This window comes from Entelurus aequoreus, linkage group LG07 (genome assembly GCF_033978785.1).
Source record: "Entelurus aequoreus isolate RoL-2023_Sb linkage group LG07, RoL_Eaeq_v1.1, whole genome shotgun sequence".
Classification (NCBI taxonomy): Eukaryota; Metazoa; Chordata; class Actinopteri; order Syngnathiformes; family Syngnathidae; genus Entelurus; species Entelurus aequoreus.
The window spans coordinates 47,939,137-47,965,660 of record NC_084737.1 but is presented as its reverse complement, the minus strand read 5'-3'; the positions used below and the strand labels follow the sequence as shown (position 1 = coordinate 47,965,660).

Genomic DNA, 26,524 nt, shown 5'->3' with positions numbered 1-26,524 from the left:
ACACGTTTAAAAGCAAAAAAGGAAATACTAACGCTTGCTTTTTTACTTTACTAATTTATGCTGTAAGTACCTTGCGGCTGCGCTGAGGACAGGCAACAATAATATGTTGACTATCAGCTGACCAGCATTGAGGTGGCAGCTGAGTGCAGTAAATGCCAGTGAAGCCATCTGTAAAACCAAATTAGGGCACATTTCACACAAAAGGTATAGGTTAAAGACTATAAATGTTACTTGCCTTCTCCTGGTCTCTTCACCACATCCACCACCACTGAGGTCTGCTTAGTATACCAATCATACTAGAGAGAACATAAGAATATAAGAAAACCATGCTTCAACATAGCCAAAAGTGAAAAGGAGAAAGTAAACATGTCTACTGTGGAAAGGGCTTTACCATACACAGTCGGCTACACTGCATGTGCGGTCCATAAACTGAATATTCCTGATAGACAATCCGACACTGGTCTGGGCTTAACCTGGGAGAGCACACTCCACTCGTTCCAGATGACAACTGCTCTGAGGGACACAACAAATGCAATAAAATGATTGTGCTTATTTTTGAGTTACACTTTTGCTACCTAAATAACCAGATTCATCTCATTAGCCGAAACAAATAAAATAAAAAGAATAGTGGAAGACTTTTGACAGTAGGGCATATCCTTCAATTTTGACAATGAGTTGAAGAAATGCTGAAACTGTAATACACCAACTTCCCCACTAGGTTGTGCTCCTCATAACATTTTGAAATGCATACCACTATCCAGACCATGCACAGTATGGTACGATGGGTTTAAAATTAGTTTAAATTTTTGTTCAATAATCACTCCATGCGTCTATTTTCTACACCTATTTTCTTATTCAGGGGCAGAGGACACTCTGGACTGGTCGCCAGTCAATAACAGGACACATTTACACTGTGTAGGAACTGAACCCCCAAGCTGGCTGCACAGAAAGCAGTTGCCTGAACTACATGCAGTGACTCTTGGTAAATTGTTTCAAATACATAATGTTCATCTAAATAGATTAAGAAAAAGAAAAGTAATATAACAGATCTTATGCGAAGGTGCACTTACCACATTTCCCTCCAGTGAGGTCCACATAGAACAAGGACGACCTGACAAAAAAAAAAGAAACATGAGTTATATACTAAATAATGCTTTTAGTTCCCATGCAGATTTTAACTCCACAATCACCTCCTGTTAGGACAAAACTTGAGGCCAAGTCTAAAAGGCTCATGCCACCATCCAACAAACACCACACCTGTGTCACCAGGAGCCCAAAATGCCTGTAGAAACAGAGAGAAAAAATAAGTGGACTTTTAAAAAGCTGTTTATTTGTCAATCAAAGTAACAATCCATTAAAATAATCTCCCCAAAACATGTCAAACACAAACAATACAGCCACATTATTATATATTACTATTATTTTACAAATTACATATTTTTTGTGTGTACATTTTAGAATGCGTAATAAGAAAATGTGTTTTACTGTGCTAAAACTTGAATTTACCATTAAAAAACAAATTCCTTGAGATTAATTTTCAATTGGTAAGTCAAGCTAATGTTTTATTAGTTAAGTACAAAATAATAAAAGCAAACAAAACCATCCACATCATCACACCAACCTGTCCTGGTGATATGTTCTCAGGTATTCCTTCTAATACAGACACATTGTCACTCTCAATGTCCAGAACACAGAGCACTGGGTGGCTCTTTTGAACTAGTGTCTCTCCCCAGTCCTCATAGAAGACAAACTGCTCCCCCTGTACATCAAGCAAGGAGGGACATTACATTAACCAGACAAGACGACAAAAATAAATGTGTCAAAACGCCTCATTTAATACTTTGACAGACTCCTTTTTCTCTGAAGTATTGTCTTCATCCAGAGTAGAGGACAACACCGAAGACTCTTTCTAAAATCAGAAAATAAGACAAAACAATAACAGTGATATTTTGAGTGATATTTTGAGTGACACTTTGCGAGCTGACTTGTGCATATAAACTAGGTGACACAATTAACACAATTGATGGTATCAATGGGGTGGCTGTTCTTTTCTTCTTGCCCCCCCTAATGTATAATATTAAACAACCAACTGATCCATTTTAAGGGTCACAATTAATCACTAAGTAATTTGGTATGAGGGGTTCAACATAGACCTCCAAGACAGGACATCACACATATACCACGCAAAATCAAGATAGTTGGGTATTATTCAGTTGTTCCAACTGTGGTAAAGAGCCAGGATGGCAGATGGTGGAGATGAGCAATAAAACTGAGCGCTCGGAGCCCTCGAACCATGAATTGTGTATATTGGTCGTACCAGGTACGGGACATAATATTGTGTATTTCATTATCTGTCAGGATAGTTTTTGACGTGTTTTGTGTATTTCTAAAGACGAGTTGGACCCATGTGTTGTGTCTCTAAATTTGCTGGGTGAACAAACAATGACACAAAAGCTAAATACTTGCTGCTTACTCAGCTTCAAGTAATTCACAGCAGAATACAAATGTAAAAAAGTTGTTGTTCTAATGCTGAAATGCTGCAAGTTACCGGTACTGTATTTATAGGGAAAAGTGAGTAAGATCTGATTGACTAAAGATTGTAGGACGTTGTAATGTTAATGAGGTACCGTATTTGTATGTCCAAACAGTGTAGATCTCAAACTTTGTCCTTCTTATGGCTGACTCAATAGATGTTAAAAGCACACTGGGAACATTATACTGGTCTATTATGTTTAACCAATTAAGTTACAACTAATATCCAAATACTTAGAATGTGAAGTACACTTTGAAGGCCTGAAGCCAATGCTGGTTCAAATAATTTTAGCAGTTGCTTCTCCTGCCAATATGGCAATGGAAACAAAACTCGACATGTAACGTCTGCAGCTGTAACAAAGAAAATTGGTATGGGTTAAAACTTTAACCGCATGGCATAGAGATGTAATTCGGGTTTAATTCGTCACTTCCTGTCAATGAGAAAGGACGCAAAAGAGAAAGGCTCCGCTCTTGCTACCGGAGTTTTTTTGTTAAATCTGAAGATTTTGACCACTGATTTGCGATCACAGCCACAGGAGAGTACCCTGGCATCTTCAATCTGATTCTGGTCAGTTGAGAGGCACTGATGCGCTGAAAGAAGGCGAGTTGGGAGAGCCGTTAGCCTCAAGCCAAAGGCGCCTTTGCCGCAGTTCAAAGCGGTTGCCTAGCAACCAAAAGCTACGGCGAGTTTACAGCTGTTTTAAAGTGATCCCGACGTCGCAGAGTGATATAAGTTGACAGGCTGACACCTCAAATTGATCTCTGAACGGCGCAAGATACGAAATTGTTGGAAAAAACAAGTTAAAGTGCCGCAAGTCGCTAAAGAAGCAACTGCCGTTAAGACACAAGCAAGAGGCAGTGACGTCAGTGACTGCCGCGATGCGAAAAGGTAAAGGAAAGATTGAAATCCCGAAACCTTCGGGGTCAGCTGATACAGAACACAACTGGGAACAAGATTTGAGGTTGGACACAGGACATGATGGGAATCAAGAAGTGATCCTACAAAAACTTGAAGAAATGAAAGAAGAAATGAAAGAAGAAATGAAAGAAATGAAAAAAGAAATGAAAGAAATGAAAAAAGAAATGAAAGAAATGAAAGAAATGAAAGAAATGAAAGAATTGAAAAAATATCTGAGAAAAGTAACAACAGAACACAAACAAGATGTGAAAAGTCTGCAGGAAAATATAGAAAATCTGCAATCTCAGAACAACAGAAGAAATAATGAAGCCACTGAAATGGGCAAACGAATGAAGACCCTTCAAGAAGACAACAACATGTTGAGGAATATCATAGACGAAATGGATCAGGACAAACGAATGAATGATATCGTGACAGGGCACCGAATTAAACCAAGATCCTATGCGAAAGCTATGAATAATGAAGGTGAACCTGATGAAATGGATATGATCTCAGCAGAACAGCAAGTGGTCAACTTTCTGCAATCAAAGGAAATTGAAATTGACATTAACACCATCGAAACATGCATCCCACTGAACGGAAGAAACAACAACGCCACTCCAGTCGTGCTCGTGAAACTCGTAAACAGAAAATCTAAAATGGCATTGCTGAGACAGGGAAAGAAGCTGAAGGGAACAAATGTGTACATGAATGAGCATCTCACAAAACGCAATGCTGGAATCGCCAAGAAAGCATGCGACTTGAGAAAGCAGGGAAAAATCCAGGGAACTTGGAGCACCAACTGTAAAATCTACATCAAGCTGAATGGAGGTCCAGAAGCAAGAGTAATTGTTGTCCATGACATCAAGGACCTGGACAATTTTTAAAGTTTACACAGCTACCACAACAACGATGATAATGGACTCCGACAGAAAACAAACACCCAAATTCAGCATCGACACTACTATGTTCCAAGGGACGACTAAACAAGAGGACCTACATTCAGGATTACATCCACCTACACTTATTGAGATTATTGAAACAACATCAAAGATTGTTGAACAAGAAAATATGGAACTAAAAAATTTCTGCAACAAAGATTACAAAAACCAGGATTTGGAAAATGATATAGATCCAGATACAAATGTTTTCTCCCACATCAGTAATAATTGTTTTTATTATACAGATGATCAATATAATAGCAACATTACATGCAATAACAAATTGTCAATTATTCATTTTAATAGCAGAAGCTTGTATGCAAACTACAACAACATTAAGAACTTTTTGGAACACATCAACGAACCATTCAAAGTGATTGCTGTCACAGAAACATGGATTGATGATAAAAAAGGAATAGATTTTGATCTGGAAGGATATGAACTAAACTACATCAACAGAACCAACAAAAATGGAGGAGGAGTAGCTGTGTACGTGATGAAGAACCTGAACTACAAAGTGGTAAAAAAACATGTCATTTGCTATAGATAATATCTTAGAATGTATAACCATTGAAATATGTCAGGAAAAAAGCAAAAACATTTTCATCAGTTGTATATATAGATCACCTAAGTCAAGTATAGAAACATTTGAAGAATGGATCAAGGCTACTTACATGGATAATGGTCAAAGAATAATGTTCTTATGTGGTGACTTTAATATTGACTTATTGAACCCTAACAAGCACAAGTCTATTGATGACTTCATTGATACAATGTACAGCATCAGTTTATATCCAAAAATCACAAAGCCAAGCAGAATCACAGCACACTGTGCCACGCTTATTGATAATATTTTTACCAATGAGTTTGTCAATAACACTACAAGTGGTCTACTTATAACCGATGTTAGTGATCATCTGCCAGTTTTTACAATATATGATGGACACTACAAGAAGAACATGGAAGACAAAAGGACATTTCGAAGACTGTGCACAGAGAAGAGGATGACTGCTTTCAAAAGTGAGCTACAAAAGCAAGATTGGGACAATGTGTACAATGAAAAAGAGGTTGATGAAGCATATGAACATTTCTTAAACAAGTTCATAATACTTTATGACAAACATTGTCCATGGATACAACTCAGTAACAAGCAAAGAAAGAATAATCAACCATGGATGACAAAAGGATTAAAAAATGCTTGTAAGAAGAAGAATACACTATATAGAGAATTTATAGCACAAAGAACTATAGAGGCAGAAATTAAGTACAACAAGTATAAAAACAAGTTAACAGATATACTACGATCATGTAGAAAATAATATTACAGTGAATTATTGGACAGGAACAAAAATAATATGAGAGCAACATGGGGCATCTTCAATAGCATTATTAAAAATGGCACAAAGAGGGACTACCCTCAATACTTTTTAGACGGAAATAAAAAAAATGACAACATAAAGGAAGTAGTTGAAAGCTTCAATAATTATTTTGTAAATATTGGACCAAAATTGGAAGAAAGGATTCCAGACCCAGTTCCAATTGAGGAATATAATGATACCATAGAGCGAAATCCCAACTCCATGTTCCTCAGTAATGTGACACAGGAGGAAATGTAAATCTAAGACTTCAACTGATTGTAATGGAATTGATATGGAAACGATAAAAAAGGTTATAGAAGAGATCGCAGGACCATTAATGTATATTAGTAATCTATCATTTCAAACAGGTACATTCCCAAACAAAATGAAAATAGCTAAAGTTGCACCAATTTATAAGACTGGAGATAAACATAAATTTACAAATTATAGACCTGTTTCTTTACTTCCACAATTTTCTAAAATCATTGAAAAACTGTTTAATAACATATTAGAGAGTTTCATAAATAAAAATAGAATACTCGAAGAGAACCAATATGGATACAGAGCTAATATCTCAACTTCAATGGCTTTAATTGAAATAACAGAGGAAATTACCAATGCAATAGACAGTAAAAAATGTGCAGCAGCAGTTTTTATGGATCTAACTAAAGCATTTGACACAATTAATCACAATATTTTAATCAAAAAACTAGAACGATATGGCATCAGAGGGTTAGTCTTAAACTGGATAAGAAGTTATCTAACGAACAGGAAACAATACGTGAAGCTAGGCGAACACATGTCTACAACGCTAAATATATCCTGTGGTGTACCTCAGGGATCAATATTAGGACCTAAATTATTCAATCTCTATATAAATGACATTTGTAAAGTTACAAAATATTTAAAGTTAGTATTATTTGCGGATGATACAACAGCCTTTTGTTCAGGAGAGAACACACAGGAGATAATACAAATAATAACAGAAGAAATTAACAAATTAAAAAGATGGTTTGACAAAAATAGATTATCGTTGAATCTCAGCAAAACTAAAATAATGCTATTTGGTAACAGTAGTAGAGAAAGTCAAACACAAATACAAATAGACGGAATAGAAATTGAAAGAGTAAATGAAACCAAATTTCTAGGTATAATGATTGATGATAAATTGAACTGGAAATCTCACGTAAAAAATATACAACATAAAGTAGCAAGAAACACGTCAATAATGAATAAAGCAAAACATGTTCTAGACAAAAAATCACTTCATATTCTCTACTGCTCACTAGTGTTACCATATCTGAGCTACTGTGTGGAAATATGGGGAAATAATTACAAAAGTACACTTCATTCATTAACGGTGTTACAAAAAAGATCAGTTAGAATAATACATAATGTTGGATATAGAGAACATACAAATCCTTTATTTATTGAATCAAAGATACTGAAATTCCACGACATAGTGAATTTGCAAACAGCTAAAATTATGCACAAAGCAAACTATAAACTGCTACCCAAGAATATACAACAATTCTTCTCAACAAAAGAGGAGAAATATAATCTTAGAGAAAAATTTAATTTAAAACATTTGTACGCACGTACAACACTTAAGACCTTCAGTATATCAATATGTGGAATTAAATTATGGAATGGATTAAGCAAAGCAATCAAACAATGTACTAATATGATCCTCTTCAAACTTAAAGTGTTTACAAAGTACAAAGAAGAAGAACCATGACAAACATTCTCAATTTATTTCATCCATCCATTCATTCATTCTTAAAGTAATCTTACTTATCTCATCACATGAAATATGACTTACTTCACCAATTATTATTATTAAATTCTTACTATTATTTATTTATTTATTTTTATTGTGATTACCTATGGAGTTATTGTGAATAAATTGAGAACAGGAAGTGAATAAAAAAGTTTCAGCAACTGTTATGTAAAGAAAAGGGGTAGGATTAAATAAGCTCTGCTTCTTCCTACTCCTTTTCGAACATGTTGAAAAGAGAAACTGGAAATTGTGATGTATCATGTTGTATGCGTGCATGTTCGAAATAAACTCAAACTCTAACTCTAATTTATTACCAAAAAGTCTTGACCAGCGACGTGCGGTGGGATTTACACCAAGTGAGGCAATGAAGCCTTTTGACTTTTAAATTAATAAGCTCAAATCAAGAAGAAAAAAAGACAATAATTTACTTTCATGATAATGCTGTTGTCAAGTACTTTAGTCCTATTTATTTACTTTTATAAACTTAAAAAAACATTTGTGATAAATAAATGATAAATGGGTTGTACTTGTATAGCGCTTTTCTACCTTCAAGGTACTCAAAGCGCTTTGACAGTATTTCCACATTTACCCATTCACACACACGTTCACACACTGATGGCGGGAGCTGCCATGCAAGGCGCTAACCAGCAGCCATCAGAGGCAAAGGGTGAAGTGTCTTGCCCAAGGACACAACGGACGTGACTAGGAAGGTAGAAGGTGGGAATTGAACCCCAGTAACCAGCAACACTCCGATTGCTGGCCCAGCCACTCTACCAACTTCGCCACGCCGTCCCTTTAATTGTATTTTAAGTGCATGTGCCTAACCTTCTTGAAGGAAACTTATTTTGCTGTAGTATGATCACCTTCTGTTTTGTCTGAAAGTCCAGTTTGTATATTTATTTTAGTTTGGTTATATATTGCCCCCGAGCATTAACATATATTTCCTGCATTTGACTTGTTACCAAAAAAAGAGATGTTACCAAGTTGCAACATGCCATACTCTCTCTATACATGGCTGTAGCACCTTAAAGAGTCGTGTATAACCCGGTTTCAGGCAATCTCTTCAATGATTGGTAAAAAGGCACTCACGTACATACAGGGCGCCATGACAGCTACCAACTTTGGTTGATGCTACAGTATGTGACTGCGACGCTTCATTGTTAGTTTTTCTGTGTGTAAAAATGCCCTTTTGTGCAGCATGGGGCTGCTCCACCCACGAGAAATGCGGAAAGCGTTTACATCGATTTCCCAACAACCCTGAAATTAAACAAGTATGGGAAGAACACTGAAGAGCCACACACTACAGTGTCTTGTGCGAGGTAAACACACGGCAATGTCTGCGTTTTGTTCAGGACAGAACACCCTGAAGCTAATAGAAATAATACAAGAAGAAATTAACAAATTAAAAGAGATGGTTTGACAAAAACAGACTATCACTGAATCTCAGTAAAACTAAGATTACCGGTATGTTATTCGGTAATAGCAGAAGAGAAAGTCAAACACAAACACAAATAGACAGAGTAGACATTGAAAGAGTAAAATAAACACATTTTAAGTGTAATAATGGAAGATAGTGGATTAATAAAGTTTGTCAAAGTCTAAAAGCACAGGCATAGCACAGTGATTACAAACAATACATTAGAGGAAGCCCCCACAGTTGACATATTTGACACAAAAGTCATAATTTCTTTGTGACTGTTGGTCCAAAGCTAATTTTTGGTCGTTCTATGTATTTTTTTGTACGTTTCTTGCACCATTGGGTGCATGTTATAGAGCCTGCTGGTCACGAAACACTGCATGAATGTAGAAGCAGATTGCATCAAATACGGCAGCAAAACTATAAAGCATGCTTTATTGTACATTTATGAGTGGGACTATGTTTAGAACTCTATTTAAACTGGGGGGGCGCTGCTGCGCTAGGACAATGTAGGACGTGTTTTGTAGTGGCTGCGCAGAAATGTGACATTATATATACATTTTAAGTGCACTTCTTAATAATTTTAGCCGTCAATAGCTTCTTTCATTGTTGTAGTCTTTTTTGTTCAACTTTTTGTCCAACACTGGTGGAATTTGCGATGTTAAGCCGAGGGAAACTTGACTCTGCTAAACCACGCCGCAAACTACTGGCCTCTCCAGAGCATGACTCTCCAGTAAGATCAGTGGCTGATTCGGCTCAGCTCCTGAGCATAAGGGAGATGATTGACGAAATACGCACATTTTTGATAAACTTGAGTCCATAGTTTTGGGCACTGTAAGAAGAAAGATAGCAGCTGCTCTGGAGCCATTCGATTTGTGTGGTGGGTCTCCCTGAGGGCTTTGACGGACCTTGTCCCACTGAGTTTATGGCCCAGTTCCTGCAAAATAGGCTTAAACTAAACAACATGCCCAATTTGGACTGGGCCCATCACACTTTAAGAGCGAGGCCGAAAGATGGCAAGTCTCCTCAACCCTTGTTGTCCAAGTGAAATTATTTCAAACTCGTAACCAGATTTCACGCTGGGCTGGCAAAGCTTCCCCGCTCTCCTTCATGGGCAACAGGATCTCAATCTTTCCCAACTTTACGCCGACTGTGACTCGGAAACAGGCTACCTTTGCCCAGTTAAGAAGAGGCTACACTCCTGCCCCAACGTGAACTTTGGTCTTCTCGACCCAGCGACGTTACGGATCACGCTACTCAACGACCAGACCCACAAATTCGAAGATCCAACACAGGAAACTACCATCCAGTTGAACCGGGCGACCGGGTCTGTTATATTAGCACCCCGCTATGTTAAGAGATATGATCTAGCAAATCATATCTGAGGCAACTCCCACAGGAGGCATCCTAGCATGCTATCTAGCAGTCACCATTGTGCATCTTGAAGACTACAAGTCCCAGAAGCGTAAGATATCTCGTCTTACTTTTCGATCGTGTTTTAACTCACTGAGATGGTATTGTTGCTGTGTTCTGTCAAAATGACTACTAAACATTTTTTATCTTGTTGACTAATTTTGTTTTTTATACAATGTAGTACAAGGGTTTCACAGTTTCATTTTCATTTACAGTGTATTCGTTCAAACATTGAAAGAAAAGGTTCTCACAAATTCAGTGAAAGGGTTTCTGGTCTCAGATAATTTCTGTTGAGCTGGGAATAGTCTGTATCTGAGCCTCTCCAACAGCAGTAAAGACATTACCTCCTTCAGCCATTGCATAAACGATGGGACCAGATTTCCAATGGAAGAGAATAAGCCTACGGTACGGGTAAGTAAAGTGGCGAATGCCATGGCATGTTTGAAATGTATTGGCCTTGTAATGTGGTGGGTTCAAAAACCACAATCTTAAAGTCCACTGTTAAGTCTTGTCCAGCAATATGAGAAAGCACCTGAAATATTTGCTTCCAGTAATTGTCAAGGCTAGGGCACGACAACATCATGTGACCCTCTGTAGCTGGGCTATGACTGCACCTGAGGCAGGCAGGGTCCAGCTCAGAATACATTTTTGCCAGTTTTTCTCTTGTGTAATGCAGACAGTGAAGTACTTTGAACTGGATTAGACTATGTCGAATACACAGGGAGGAAGTATGAATACGGACGGGTGAGGCAGGATTTCCACTCCTCATTGGAAAGACTAATACCACTGTTTTTTTCCCAGGCAGATTTCCACTTCTCCCATTGAATAGGATTAATTTCTTGCATTAATTTGTATAAAACGGAGACATGTCTTTTTGCCAAACAGGTCCATGTCTAGAATAGTATCCACCGGGTTCTGTGGCAGTAAGTAGCGGAATGAAGGAAACAGTGTCTTTTTAAAACTACGTAGTTGAAGGTACGTGTGTAGCCGGTATGTTGTAGTCTCTGAGTAAAATGTCGAAAGAACTAAATGTGTCGTCTGAGAACAGATGACTGCAAAATTGAAAACTTTTATTATGCCAAATTTTGAATGCGTTATATGATACTGAGGGCATTAAACATAGGTTCTGAGCTATTGGGAAGAATATACTGGTTTGCTGGCGAGAGAAATGTACTTCTGAACTGTAACCGTATTTTCAGAGAAGACTTGACACAAAGGTGTTCGTCATTTGGTCCTTATGTTCACAAGGCGGTGAGGAAGTCAACAAGGGCATTGAATTGGATGTTAACTCCATGTGTGAAATACCTATAACTTCATTATCTATTCTTACAGCTATAGCTAGGGGTTTGGTGGCCAAATTGAACAGATCGGGAGAGAGGCTACATCTTGGTCTGCAACCCCTGCGCAGATCAAAAAAGTCTGAGTCAACATTGTTTGTACGCACTATCGCCAAAGGGGAGAAGTACACTGTCTGTATCCATTTCTGAAAGGTACCTCCATTCAAGGCGGTCGAATGCCTTTACCGCGTCAAAAGAGTTGTTTTTTGTAGTTTTTCTTCTGAAATGCGGTGCAATAATTGATCTGGCCTCTGAGGTAGGCCTTTAAAGCCTCCCAGATAGTACTAATTTTCTTTCCTGGGGTTTAAGTTAAAGTTAAAGTACCAATGATTGTCACACACACACTAGGTGTGGTGAAATTTGTCCTCTGCATTTGACCCATCCCCTTGATCACCCCCTGGGAGGTGAGGAGAGCAGTGGGCAGCAGCGTAGCCGCGCCCGGGAATCATTTTTGGTGATTTAACCCCCAATTCCAACCCTTGATGCTGAGTGCCAAACAGGGAGGTAATGGGTCCCATTTTTATAGTCTTTGGTATGACCCGGCCGGGGTTTGAACTCACAACCTACCGATCTCAGGGCGGACACTCTAACCACTAGGCCACTGAGTAGGTTTGATTGAGGTTCATGAAATAATCTCTGAAATCATCTTTAAAACGAGTTTTTAGTCATGAGTAGGGGATCAACCGACCATGTTTGACTCGGCCTTGGGCATTCAGGGAAACTAACATCCAGTTGGACCGGGCAACCGGGTCTGTTATATTGGCACCTTGCTATGTTGGGTAGTAACCTCACTGTCTATGGCAAAAAAATATATTCTTAAATAATGTACCGGAGAGAAATTGTTTAGTAGTTGGGTTACTATTCCTCCATGGGTCATAAACAGCATATACTTCCATAAAATTCTGAAGAACAGTACCCACTTTTGAGAGTTTACAGTTTGGTCTAGGGTTCAATCAGTACAATTGTGGGTTAAGTACATCATTAAAGTTTCCCCCTAAAATGATTTGGTATTCGGCAATGTCTGGTAACTTTTCTATTAAAGTGGAGAAGAATTGGGGGTCATCCCAGTTTGGCCCATATACATTTGCTGAGGCTGTACGCCTTCCATATAGACTGCCTTGTCGATAACATAACTACTGTCCGCAATGGTTGATATTGGCATGAAAGGAATGCTCCTCCTTATTAGTATGGCTGTACCCCAGGTACTATCCTCTGATTGAGAGCAGAATATTTGTCCTATCCATGATTTTTTGTAGTTTGACATGTTCATTAAATCGAAGGTGTGTTTCCTGCATGTACAGTTGTGGTCAAAAGTTTACATACACTTTTGAAGGACATAATGTCATGGCTGTCTTGAGTTTCCAATAATTTCTACAACTCTTATTTTATTGTGATAGAGTGACTGGAGCACATACTTGTTTGTCACAAAAAACATTCATGAAGTTTGGTTCTTTTATGAATTTATTATGGGTCTACTGAAAATCTGACCAAATCCGCTGGGTCAAAAGTATACATACAGCAACATACATTATCAATTTTGGTGATGTAGAAAAGTTACAATCAAATCAAATTAGCTTCATGGCATGGCCTCTTAACTTCATGTGAGTGATTATGATTGACGACACCTGTTGACTTCTCTGAGCCCATTTAAATAGGGCTCATGTGATGCAGTCATTAGACTCGGTTACAAACGTGACAATGGGAAATTCAAAGGAACTCAGCACAGATCTGAAAAAACAAATCACTGACTTGAACAAGTCAGGAAAGTCACTTGGAGCCATTTCAAAGCAGCTTAAGGTCCCAAGAGCAACTGTGCAGACAATTGTTCATAAGTATAAAGTGCATGGCAGTTTTGTCACTGCCGCGATCAGGAAGAAAACGCAAGCTATCACCTGCTGCTGAGAGAAAATTGGTCAGGATGATCAAGAGCAACAAAGAACCACCAAAAAGCAGGTCTGCAATGAATTGGAAGCTGCTGGAACACAGGTCTCAGTGTCCACAGTCAAGCGTGTTTTGCATCGCCATGGACTGAGAGGCTACCATGCAAGAAGGAAGCCATTGCTCCAGAAGCGACACCTTAAAGCTCGTCTTAAGTTTGCTGCTGATCACGTGGACAAAGATAAGACCTTCTGGAGGAAAGTTCTGTGGTCAGATGAAACAAAAATGTTGCTGTTTGGCCACAATACCCAGCAATATGTTTGGAAGAGAAAAGGTGAGGCCTTTAATCCCAGGAACACCATTCCTACCGTCAAGCATGGTGGTGGTAGTATTATGCTCTGGACCTGTTTTGCTGCCAATGGAACTAGTGCTTTACAGAGAGTACATGAGACAATGAAAAAGGAGGATTACTTCCAAATTCTTCAGGACAACCTAAAATCATCAGCCTGTAGGTTGGGTGTTGGGCGCAGTTGGGTGTTCCAACAGGAAAATGACCCCAAATACATGTCAAAAGTGGTAAAGAAATGGCTAGATCAGGCTAAAATCAAGGTTTTAGAATTGCCTTCCCAAAGTCCTTACTTAAACCCCATTGAGAACATGTGGACAATGCTGAAGAAACAAGTCCATGTCAGAAAACCAACAAATTTAGCTGAACTGCAGCAATTTTGTCAAGAGGAGTGGTCAACAATTCAACCAGAAGCTTGCCAGAAGCTTGTGGATGGCTATTAAAAGCGCCTTATTGCAGTGAAACTTGCCAAGGGACATGTAACCAAATATTAACATTGCTGTATGTATACTTTTGACCCAGCAAATTTGGTCTGATTTTCAGTAGACCCATAATAAATTCATAAAAGAACCAAACTTCATGAATGTTTTTTGTGACAAAGTAGTATGTGCTCCAATCACTCTATCACAAAAAAATTTGAGTTGTAGAAAATATTGGAAACTCAAGACAGCCTTGACATTATTTTCTTTACAAGTGTATGTAAACTTTTGACCACAACTGTACATCACATCCGGATTTAAAGATTTTAGGTGTGTGGAAAGTCTGGTACATTTAACCGGGTTATTTATACCTTTCACGTTCCAACTTATCAATTGTCTTTGTGTGACTCAACCAATATAAAAATACAAATACAAATTTGGAAATAAAAGATGCACCTGTTGCTAAACCATGAAATAAAAATAAAAAGGAGCATTTGGTGGTGGTGGCCGCAGGCTTCTATGTGCTCAGTTCAGCATATGCCCAACATCTCCTTCAAAATCGTGGCAGTGACATCTGCAGGCTTCCCATTGTTCTCGTAACATAATGGGTGCATTACATCTGCGCTGCCGTCCCTCCAAGTCGTCTAACTTTTTGGTTAGCTTAGGAAGCTCGGCCTTTAGCTCGCTGACATCGCCCTCCAGCACGGTCAGAATATTTGTTTAGACTAGACTTAACCTCTTGTAGACGAGTTTGTGGTTTCGCTGAGTTATCTTTTATTGAGCCAATTTTTTTCATTTAGGTCTTTCGTGCTTGAGCTAGCGATAATGATTTATATTTATATAGCGCTTTTCTCTAGTGACTCAAAGCCCTTTACATAGTGAAAACCATTATCTAAGTTCATTTAAACCAGTGTGGGTGGCACCGGGAGCAGGTGGGTAAAGTATCTTGCCCAAGTGACTCAGATGGCGGAAGCGAGGATTGAACCTGGAACCCTTAAGTTGCTGGCACGGCCGCTCTACCAACCGAGCCACGCCACCCTACCTCCATAGCCACCTCCGTGATCCAACTTTATCCGCAGGCGGGAGAGCAGGGCTTGAGGCTTTTGCGGCCTGTTCCTTCCCAGATCTGTTTTGCTCATAATTCAACCAGAGTGATCGCAAATGTAAGGGATAACGGCGTCAGAGCAATTTCTCAAAGCTTTTTTGCAATGCCGAGCAGTTTGTAGTAAATTCGGAGTGGTTACATACAGTGGGGCAAAAAAGTATTTAGTCAGCCACCCATTGACAATCAATGGGTGGCTGACTAAATACTTTTGCTCTGACGCCGTTATCCCTTACATTTGCGATCACTCTGGTTGAATTATGAGCAAAACAGATCTGGGAAGGAACAGCCACCCATTGACAATCAATGGGTGGCTGACTAAATACTTTTTTGCCCCACTGTATGTAAAAAGGTTATACCTGCTGAGGAACTTGGCAAATTTTTGCACATTCAATTGAAGCTTTTGAAAGAAAGCTGTAATTAAATGGCCTTTTTTCATCATATTCAAAGATATACAGTACCTTAGTGCACTTTATTTGCTAACTCGATGTCACAATTTTGGTGCCTACTGTGTTGTTTGTTTCTAAAGTAGAAGAGGCGCGATGGTTGTTTTTTGTAACGAGGGGATGTTGCACACACCCTGTTTAGAAGGATGCTTCTGCAAGAGTTTGGGGGAGGGCTGGTGGGGGACACTGGTTTGTTTTTCTTTTATTTGCATCAGTCAAGTATGTTTTTTTGAGTTCTACAAGAGACTTGCTTTTTTGTACACTGTATATTTGATGCTTGCACCTTTTTGCTATGACCCAGCCTAACCTAACAGCGAAGTCCGGCGGGTGTGGTATTGGTTTACCAGTTTTAACTGTCAAGTGCTTAATAATCCTATAAAACGAGAGAAGATATTATCATCTTCATCATTTGGGAGCCCAAGTAATCTTTTTGCAGGAGACTCTTCTTAAACCTTCTGATCACTTGAGGCTGAGGAGAGGATGGATAGATGGATGGACTTACCATTTTTCCTTTTCGGGCAATTCGAGGGGAGTTGCTATTTTGCTACATAATTATGTTCCTTTAGTACACTTGAATAGTATTTCTGATCCAAACGGGAGGTTTGTTATCGTCACTGGCCAGATTTCCAACAACCCAGTAGCCCTCGTAAATGTTTATGCTTCCAACTATGACGATGACACATTTTTCTGAATCTCACCGATTTGTCAATGTACTATTTAATACCAGATTGAGACTTTAACTGTTAACTTGATCCCCAGCTTGATTGCTTAACATCCAAAACTTGTCCACCACCAATGTCTGCTAAGGTAATTCAGTCTTTAATGGAAGAATTTTCTGTTTCAGATGTCTGGCGTTTTTGTAATCCCTTTAAAAGGCCATATATTTTTTTCTCTAACGTACATCACACTTTCACCCACATTAACTACTTTTTAGACTTAGACTTAGACAAACTTTATTGATCCACAAGGGAAATTGTTCCACACCGTAGCTCAGTTACAAAGGATGGAAAGGGTAAGGATGGAAATGATAATGCAGGTATAAAGTAGACTAAAAATGTACTATAGTAGCAATATAAAAAATAACATATTTAATATTTACATATTATATATACAATATATAATATATACTGATATATTATATTACATTATATTTTTATATGATATATATATTATATAAAAATATAGTTTTTATAATTGTATATGAGATATATATATATATATATATATATATATTATATTTATAATTTTGGTTAATAATAATTTAATTGTGCAAATATGATGCAATTGTTATCTCTGATCATGCTCCGATTGCAATGGATTTAATTTTTAAAAACCTGAAAACCACATGTGCGCTACGGCATCTCAATACACGATTACTTTGTGGATTTAGTTTCACGTCAAATTGATTTTTTGTGCTCTTAAACAAGGCTTCCGGGGTGTCGGCCTCTGTACTATGGGAGGCGTTGAAGGCATACATTAGGGGGGAGATAATATCCTATATAAGTTAAGAGAAAAAACTCTTAACTTAAATTGACCTGTTTGACAACGCAATTTTATCACTCTTTCTTGTCTCTGCTACTCACAGAGACATTAAACAAGCGCACGTTCTTACATACGTCACATACTTATACGCCCTCGCGGAGCAGAGAGGTGCGGCATGGGTACAGTTAGCTGTGGTGCGAGTGGTAATACGAGAGTAAAAGGTGCGAATCTGGTAACAAATGAAGGAAGAATGAATTCCCAAGAAAAACAGCACGGGGTCCATCGTCTGGCGGTGATTTGGGCTTCAAGCGGGACTATGTCGAACAGACTACCGTAATTTGTCAAGTGTGGGGCAAAAGTGTTGCTACAAAAAGTAGCATTACTGCTAATATGTAGCATCATTTCAAAAGTCACCCGCTAGAGAATGAGTGCTTGAAACTCCGCATGTCAACATCTCCGTTCGGTGCCACACCAACAAAATGCCGAGGCAACCATTTCCACATCAACACCGTATGAAAAACATAGTCAACAACAGAAGGAGATAACGTCCGCAGAATCCTACCACATAGCCAAGGACATACACTATTTGATTTCCTATTATGCAGCTAATTTTTATTTGACAGTTATTGAAATATCTTGTGTGACATCATGCACAAAAGTACACTTTATTTGTTTTAAACAGTTGTAGTGGCGTTCTGTACAAAAAGTGCACTTAAATTTAGTGTTGTTTTGATATGTCATCTTAGTGACATCATGCACAAAAGTGCACTAATAGCTTGTTTTAAAATGTCTCTGACAATCTTGCACTTTCTGTTTTGAAATGACATGAATGTTTGTGGCACTGCTTAATAACTGTTTAATAAATACAGTTTCTGTCAATTGATTTAGTTGTGATTTCCCTCTCTGCATGAACGTTTAAAATGAGCATATATTAATGCAGTATGAACAAGAATGTTTTAATGTAGACACATAGAATCATCATACTGGTGTGATTTTATGCATCGAGTGTTAATTCAAGGCTAAGGCAAAATATCGAGATATATATCGTGTATCGTGACATGGCCTTAAAACATCGAGATATTAAAAAAAGGCCATATCGCCCAGTACTACTTATTTCTAACCGTTTTTTTTATATTGCGCCCTGAGTCTCTGAAGTAAAATAAGTAGATTTTAAATAGAGTTCAGTGTTTCCCATAAACTGCCAAGATACCTGTGGCGGTGGGGGCGTGGTCACCATGACATCATCGAGTAATTTGCATAATTTATTACAATGATATGATTTTCTCTAAAAAGGATCAAAAAATTTATACTTACTAATTAATAATAACAGTTTTGTTTTAAATGTCCATCCATCCATCCATCCATCCATTTTACAATATAATTACAACACTTTATGTACATATTTATATACAGATTTGAACAATAAGTTATTCACTGAAATATATTTATTAATTGTGGTTCTTACAAAAAATATATCTTATAAAATAAAAGCTAAAATTTCTCTTAAAGCTCTGCCCCTTTAATTAGTGCATACTAAATAATTTAACTTTAGCCTACTACTACAACCATATTATTTACCAGCAACATAAAGTAAAACAGAGGCAGAGGTGTCCTGCCACAGTCAGTAACAAATAAACAGAAAACAGTAGTGGTCAAATACAAATAAGGCAACAAGAGAAGTATCCTACACTTCTCTTTTGTAAAGTAAATCTGAACAGCCTATATGGGCATCTACATCAACTATATGATTTGCCTGAGAAGCTGGACAGGACAAAAAAATAAAATAAAATAAAATAAAATAAAATAAAATTATTTTTTTTATTTGTGGCGGACGTAATTCTTTCGTGGCGGGCCGCCACAAATAAATGAATGTGTGGGAAACACTGGAGTTCACATGTCTTTTTTTTGTGCCAGATACAGCCTCATTCAATGCATGCTAATACATCATACATATTATACCAAGGTCCGACTGGTTAAGATGTATGATGGAATATCCATATTATGTGATCGGTGTCAACAGTCTCCAGCTAACTTAATACATATGTTTTGGGTCTGCCCATCTCTGTACAGTTATTGCTTCTATGGATTAGTTTAATTAGTAAAATATTCAGACATGGTTTCCGGAATAATGCTGTGATAGATCACACATGGGAACGACGCACCTATTGGTAATGTAGGTTGCTCTGTGGTCGATGTGGTTTGTGTGTTTGTGTGGCGGGAACTGCGGAATGCTGAGAGTGATGTTCAAAGAAAAACAACAAGGTGGAAAGCGAGCCTAGGGCCCAAAGAAGACAAAATAAGTTTTGTGATAATTTCAAACAGAAAAAGACAGTGTGGTGAAATGTTTTCACTGCCAAAGGGAGGTTGCAATTCACAATAACACTACATCAATGCACATTATCAGAAAGCATCCTGCATATACTGGACACAAATATAAACGCAACACTTTTGTTTTTTGCTCCAATTTTTCATGAGTTGCACTCAAAGATCTAGAACTTTTACTATATACACAAAAAACCTATTCCTCTGAAATATTGCTCAAAAATCTGTTTAAATCTTTTTAGTGAGCATTTCTTCTTTGCCAAGATCATCCATCCCACATCACGGGGGTGGCATATCAAGATGCTGATTAAATGCATGATTATTGATCAGCTGTGCCTTACGCTGCCCACAATAAAAGGCCACTATGAAATGTGCAATTTTGCTCTATTGGGGGTCTGGCAAGGTCAGAAAAGCAGTCAGTATCTGGTGTGACCACCATTTGCCTCACGTAGTGCAACACATCTCCTTCACATAGAGTTGATCAGGTTGTTGATTGTGGCCTGTGAAATGTTGGTCCACTCCTCTTCAATGGCTGTGCAAAGATGCTGGATATTGGCAGGAATTGGAACACGCTGTCGTATAAGCCGATCCACAGCATCCCAAACATGCTCAATGGGTGACATGTCTGGTGAGTATGCTGGCCATGCAAGAACTGGGATGATTTCAGCTACCAGGAAGTGTGTACAGATCCTTGCAACATAAGGCTGTGCATTGTCATGTTGCAACATGAGGTGATGGTCTCGGGTGAATGGCATTAAAATGGGCCTTAAAATCTCTTCACGGTATCTCTGTGCATTCAAAATATTGTCCATAAAATACGCCCATACCATAACCCCATCCCCACCATGGGCTACGCGATTCACAACGTTGACATCAGCAAACCGCTCTCCCACACACGCTGCCTGCCATCTGCCCTGAAGAATGAAAACTGTGAGCATTTGCCCACTCAAGACGATGAAGACAATGAACTGCAGTCAGGTCGAGACCCCGATGAGGACGATGAGCATGCAGATGAGCTTCTCTGAGACAGTTTCTCACAGTTTGTGCAGACATTATTTGGTTATGGAAACTAATTGTTGCAGCAGCTGTCCGGCTGGCTGGTTTCAGACGATCATGGAGGTGCACCTGCTGGATGTGGAGGTCCTAGGCTGGTGTGGTTACACGTGGTCTGCAGTGGTGAGGCCAGCTGGATGTACTGCCAAATTCTCTGAAACGCCTTTGGAGACGGCTTATGGTAGAGAAATGAACATTCAATTCATGGGCAACCGCTCTGGTGGACATTCCTGCAGTCAGCATGTCAACTGGACGTTCCCTCAAAACTTTGGACATCTGTGGCATTGTGCTGTGTGATAAAACTTCACATTTCAGAGTGACCTTTTATTGTGGGAAGCCTAAGACACACCTGTACAATAATCATGCTGTTTAATCAGCATTGTGATATGCCACACCTGTGAGGTTGGATGGACTATCTTGGCAAAGAAGAAATGGTCACTTACACAGATGTAGACAGATTTTTGAACAATATTTGAAAGGAATATGTATTTTGTGTATATAGAGTCTAAGTTTTAAATGTTTTAGTTCAATTCATTAAAAATGGGAACAAAAACAAAGGGGTTACGTTTATATTTTGTTCTGTGTATGCAAGAGCATCAAACAACCAGAAACAAGGTAAACTTTTATTTAATCTTATATGTTCGATTGCATAACGAATGCTGTATTAAAACATATAGGGGCTTGTGAGGTCTACTGTTTGTATGTTAATGCTAACGAGTTGTTTGTCCTAAATTCCAATGCTACTTCTCCAATTAATACCTTTTTAAATATGTATGTGTTAATTGGTTAAATACAATGTCACTCAATATATTATACTTAAACTTAGTGTTTTGATTACCTGGTATTAGGATGCACATTTATTTTCTAATATAAGTTATATATAATGATGCTTCAATGGTAATAGTGCAATTTTAATGTAGTGTGCCGTAATAGGAAGAAAGACTAAAGGTCATCTCAAAAATTCTTGTTTATTTCAACTAGTTTCCCTAAAAGACGCAACGTGGCTAGAAAGTGTGTTCCGTTTGATAACTCGAAAAAATTTATATCACTGAATTACTAAAATATTGGATAACTGTAGCCCTACTGACAATGTTTACATACCTGGAAGTAAGACTCTGCATTGGGTCTCTTTTTTTCAGCCACATATAAGAGGTGTGTCTCTGAGTGGGACCACACCAAGGAACTAAATTGCTCTGAGGATACAAGACACATACATTGTGGTTATCTTTATTCTGAAGAACCCTTTCCAACACAAACTGGGGAGTCACATTAACATTTCAGTGAACCGTGGAGTTACTTACCATCTTCATAAACTTTTCCATGTTTCTTTAAAGATGTTAGATTGATGCTTTTCACTTTGATGTTTTTACTCCAGATCTGGGAATTGCAGGCACAGGAGAGGCTAGGCATAAGCTCAGTTTCAAAGACCAGAGGGGGAGTATATGCTAATTTAGCAAGATACAGGTATACAAAAGTGACTACACCATGCACATTTTTGTAGTTTTTTATAAATTAATATTTTCATGGGACAATAATAAAGAAGTGATACTTTGGTAATGTTAAGTACTTGGTACACAGCTTGTATAACCGCGTAAATATACCATGCCAAGGCCTGTTCTCAGTGGAACCTGTACTGTTAAACCACTGTGTGGTCTTGGCTACTGTGCCGAAGTTTCTTGGTTGCCAAAAAGTAATGCAAAGTAGTATTTTGACATTGACACAAGTTACATTACTAGCATAACTAGGAGATGCACATATGACATGTGTCAATAGCTGGGTTGCATATGACGTCATATCCGGTGTTCTTCTTCGCTGCTCAATTCACACGATGGTCAAGCAGTTTGAGCGTAGCTTTAAAACAAGTGTGAGTGAGTGGTGAGTTTGAGCAGAAAATGGCGTATTGCTGTATTGTTCCTGGGTGTTTCAATCGTTCAAATAGAGCAATAAGAAAGAGCTTTCATAGAAGTGGTTCATAAAGGTAATAAAGTCAGGGAAAAAACAAAAGTTTGTCGAAGGAAATTACTCTTAAGAATAATCACTTTCATCATCTTATGGAATACAATCGAACCAATTGTGTCTGCAGCGATCACGTTGTAAAATGTTCGTTGGAACATTTGATTTGAGAAACTTTCTGTAATGCAATCAAATTTATTCTCCACAATATTAGTAATGTTTGCAACAGAACTAAATTCAAAGAAAGAACAATAAATCCCATTGTGTTCTTTTGTGGTTGCTATGCCTAAATATACCTACCAAGACCTGGTTGTGCAAATAAACTAACGTCATGTTAAGTACTAGTACTATATATATATATTTATATATATATATATATATATATATAGATTAGGGCTGTCTAACGATTAAAATATTTAATCGCGATTAATCGCATATTTTTCATACTTAACTCAAAATTAATCGCGAATAATCCCATATAGGTATAATTTTTTATCATTAATAAGTGTACCCTAGACAGATACGTTTCAGGGGGGGTGGCTTTATATCGCTGCATGACAATGTTTTAACCTTCTTTATTAATTAATAAATTTGTAATATTAAGCCTGCTAATCATTCTGTAATTGAAGACTCGACCAGAACATGTTATAAAAGAATTTACACAATATTTTAGCCAGGCAGAAAAATTGTCCCCCCCACCCTCATATTCCTAAACTGATGTACTAGCATTTCTTTAGGTGCAAATATCACAGAATAACATTACAAAACATCTCTGACAAACCATGATTGTAATGGAAGACACTTTTATTTTGTTGATGTCAGGCTTTCCCCTAAATTGCCAAAATACCTGTGGCGGTGGGGGTGTGGTTAGGGTTGTGGCTGATATGATGTAATCGCATGATTTGCTGTGATGCATATATTCTTTAAAAAGGCAAAAAAATGTGAATATACATTTAAACACACATGTTATTATTAAGTATAGTATTAACATGTATATTTGTCTTACATAATAACGTTTGGTTCTATTTTTAAAATGTTGCTGCATATTATGCAATGTACTTTGTTGACATTTTTTTTTTTTTTTTTAGAGATTTCTACAATCCTTTTAGTCACTTTTTCTGTAATAAAAACGATTGGCAACAAATCAAGCATCTATTTTTGGTGTTACTAACGACTGACATGCTGCCCCCGCTCCAGACAACCCTGTGCGTATGGCTGGTTTTAATGTGTATGTTAGTGTGTTATGTATGGCGGTCCTTTTTCTCATGGTCTGTGAACACAGCGTATCCGCGGATAATGAAAAAATGTTGTGTGTCTGGGAGTGAAGCACAAAGGCAAACGTAATACTTGTTGGAATTGGGGCCCATTGTTGGCATAAAATTGGTCATAAAAGCTAAAAAGAGCGTCAGACTTTGTTTTCTTCTGTACGCTAAAGTACATTATATTTAGGGATGTCCGATAATGGCTTTTTTGCCGATATGCGATATTCCGATATTGTCCAACTCTTAATTATTGATACCGATATCAACCGATACCGATATATATAGTTGTGGAATTAACACATTATTATGCCTAATTTGGACAACCAGGTATGGTGAAGATAAGGTCCTTTTAAAATAAATAAAAAATAAATAAATAAATTAAAAACATTTTCGTGAATAAAAAAAAAAGTAAAACAATATAAAAACAGCTACATAGAAACTAGTAATTAATGAAAATGAGTAAAATTAACTGTTAAAGGTTATTACTATTAGTGGACCAGCAGCACGCACAATCATGTGTGCTTACGGACTGTATCCCTTGCAGACTGTATTGATATATATTGATATATAATGTAGGAACCAGAATATTAATAACAGAAAGAAACAACCCTTTGTGTGAATGAGTGTGAATGAGTGTAAATGGGGGAGGGAGTTTTTTTGGGTTGGTGCACTAATTGTAAGTGTATCTTGTGTTTTTTTATGTTGATTTAATAAAAATAAACAAAAAAAACCATACCGATAATAAAAAAAAAAACGATACCGATAATTTCCGATATTACATTTTAAAGCATTTATCGGCCGCGGACATCTCTAATTATATTACTTTATTTTGTTAGGTGTGGCTGCTAATATGAAGCCTGTACATTAAGGAGAAACCCTAAACATAGTTAAACCGGATGTATAGCGTCACACTTTTATTTTGAAGCCAGAAAAGTGTGTAATTGGTTTGAGAAAGTGTCCTGACATTATTTGATGTCTGATCGCCTGTTTGCAATAAAAAAAAAAGTCTACTTTCGACATCCTGCTGACCGTCTTTCATTTCTGTTGAGCTTTTATGACATCTTACTTACTAAACAGAAACAATCTAAATGGGATGTTATCACTGCACCTTAACCGTAATCTGAACAAGGAAGTGAAGCACCACCCACCTCTGAACTTCTGCAGATTCTAAAGTTAACAAAACAACACACCTCCAAGAACTGGTTGTCCTCCCCTTTGACTGTGCTCTTCCTGACAACAGCCTTCATTTCTCCAGAAGGGGCATCTTTACTTAACAACCTGCCATTGTGGGGAAAAAAACCACAATCATACTTGTGTCTATTAGAATAATAATAACAAAACTCGTACATACACTCCTTGGACCTCGGTGCAATTTCCTGATGGCGCTGAGAAGACCACTGATTTGTCATCATGGAACACAATGTACTGCTTGCAAAACTTGACACTCTCACTCCTCTGCAGATCACGCTGGCTCCATTCTGCAACACATATTGTATAATCAACATCTATAATCATGCTGAACAAAAAACAAAAAAACAAAATACTAACTCAATGATTTTGCGCATTTACAAACAACTAAAATTATGCACAAAGCAAACTACTACTACTTGTTGCCCAGGAATGCACAACAATTATTCTCAAAAAATTTGAAAAAATTTAACCTCAGAGGAAAATCTTATTTAAAACATGTGTATGCACTTATAACACTCACAACATATTTAGCATATCAGTATGTAGAATTAAATTATGGAATGGATTGAGCAAATAAGTCACACAGAGTACTAAGATGATCAAGTTTGAGAAGTTGTTCAAACTACAAGTGTTTGTAAAGTGCAAAGAGGAAGAAATTTGATAAACATCTGGAACCTTGTTGGAAAAAAAGATATTACTTGCCTTATTATATGAATCATTAAAAGAACGGTTGTATTTAGAAGTCACTGATGTACATTGTGTTACAAAATGAGAATAGGAAGTGAACAAATGTGTTAGTAATTGCTATGAATTGGAAAAGAAGTAGGATTAAATGTGAATTAAAGTTATATAGCGCTTTTCTCTAGTGACTCAAAGCACTTTACATAGTGAAAATGAGCTTTGCTTCTTCCTACTCCTTCTCTGAAATGTTTTAAAGAGAAATGTGTATATGTAAATTATATGATGTATCATACTGAATCTGTATACATATTTGAATTTTTTTCAACCATAACAATAACCATACTGGCAGCTGCATGCATGGGCACAAACCTGTGTATATGTTGCTGTATTTGCCTCCATATTGGGAGGTAATAACAGGTCCCACGTCTGCCCTGGTCAGTGAGGGGAAGAGGCTGAGCTGTCTGTAGAGTTTGGCAATATCCTCAGGGTTGGTCATCACCTGACAAGAAGCAGAACAACTGAAACTACGCCTTAGTAGCAACAGTTCCCCCCAGGCGGACAACAATGTGTTCATTTTCTAGGGAGACAAGCTAACTAACCAACAACCAGCACTCATGGAATATTAGGAATAACACAAAAGTCTGACGTCCACGTCTACAAACTGGAGAATTGCCAACGATAGCAACTTAATACTTATGGAAGAAATGATATAC

At 37.7% G+C, this 26,524-nt stretch overlaps 1 protein-coding gene across 3 annotated transcripts in view; it reads right to left on the bottom strand.

Annotated features, from left to right (window-relative positions):
* The window catches only part of LOC133653938 (acylamino-acid-releasing enzyme-like), a 38,373-nt gene that overhangs the window by 11,461 nt on the left and 388 nt on the right, over positions 1-26,524 (bottom strand). For all 3 annotated transcript variants that reach the window (XM_062053787.1, XM_062053785.1, XM_062053786.1), the window contains exons 2-13: positions 26,181-26,310; positions 25,291-25,417; positions 25,130-25,217; positions 22,026-22,101; positions 21,826-21,917; positions 1,841-1,909; positions 1,622-1,759; positions 1,191-1,282; positions 1,071-1,111; positions 392-513; positions 236-296; positions 71-168 (exon numbers count right to left, since the gene is read on the bottom strand). In XM_062053787.1, the coding sequence (XP_061909771.1) occupies positions 71-168; positions 236-296; positions 392-513; positions 1,071-1,111; positions 1,191-1,282; positions 1,622-1,759; positions 1,841-1,909; positions 21,826-21,917; positions 22,026-22,101; positions 25,130-25,217; positions 25,291-25,417; positions 26,181-26,307 (1,131 nt within the window). In that variant the 5' untranslated portion in view covers positions 26,308-26,310. The remainder of the gene's footprint in view (positions 1-70; positions 169-235; positions 297-391; positions 514-1,070; positions 1,112-1,190; positions 1,283-1,621; positions 1,760-1,840; positions 1,910-21,825; positions 21,918-22,025; positions 22,102-25,129; positions 25,218-25,290; positions 25,418-26,180; positions 26,311-26,524) is intronic.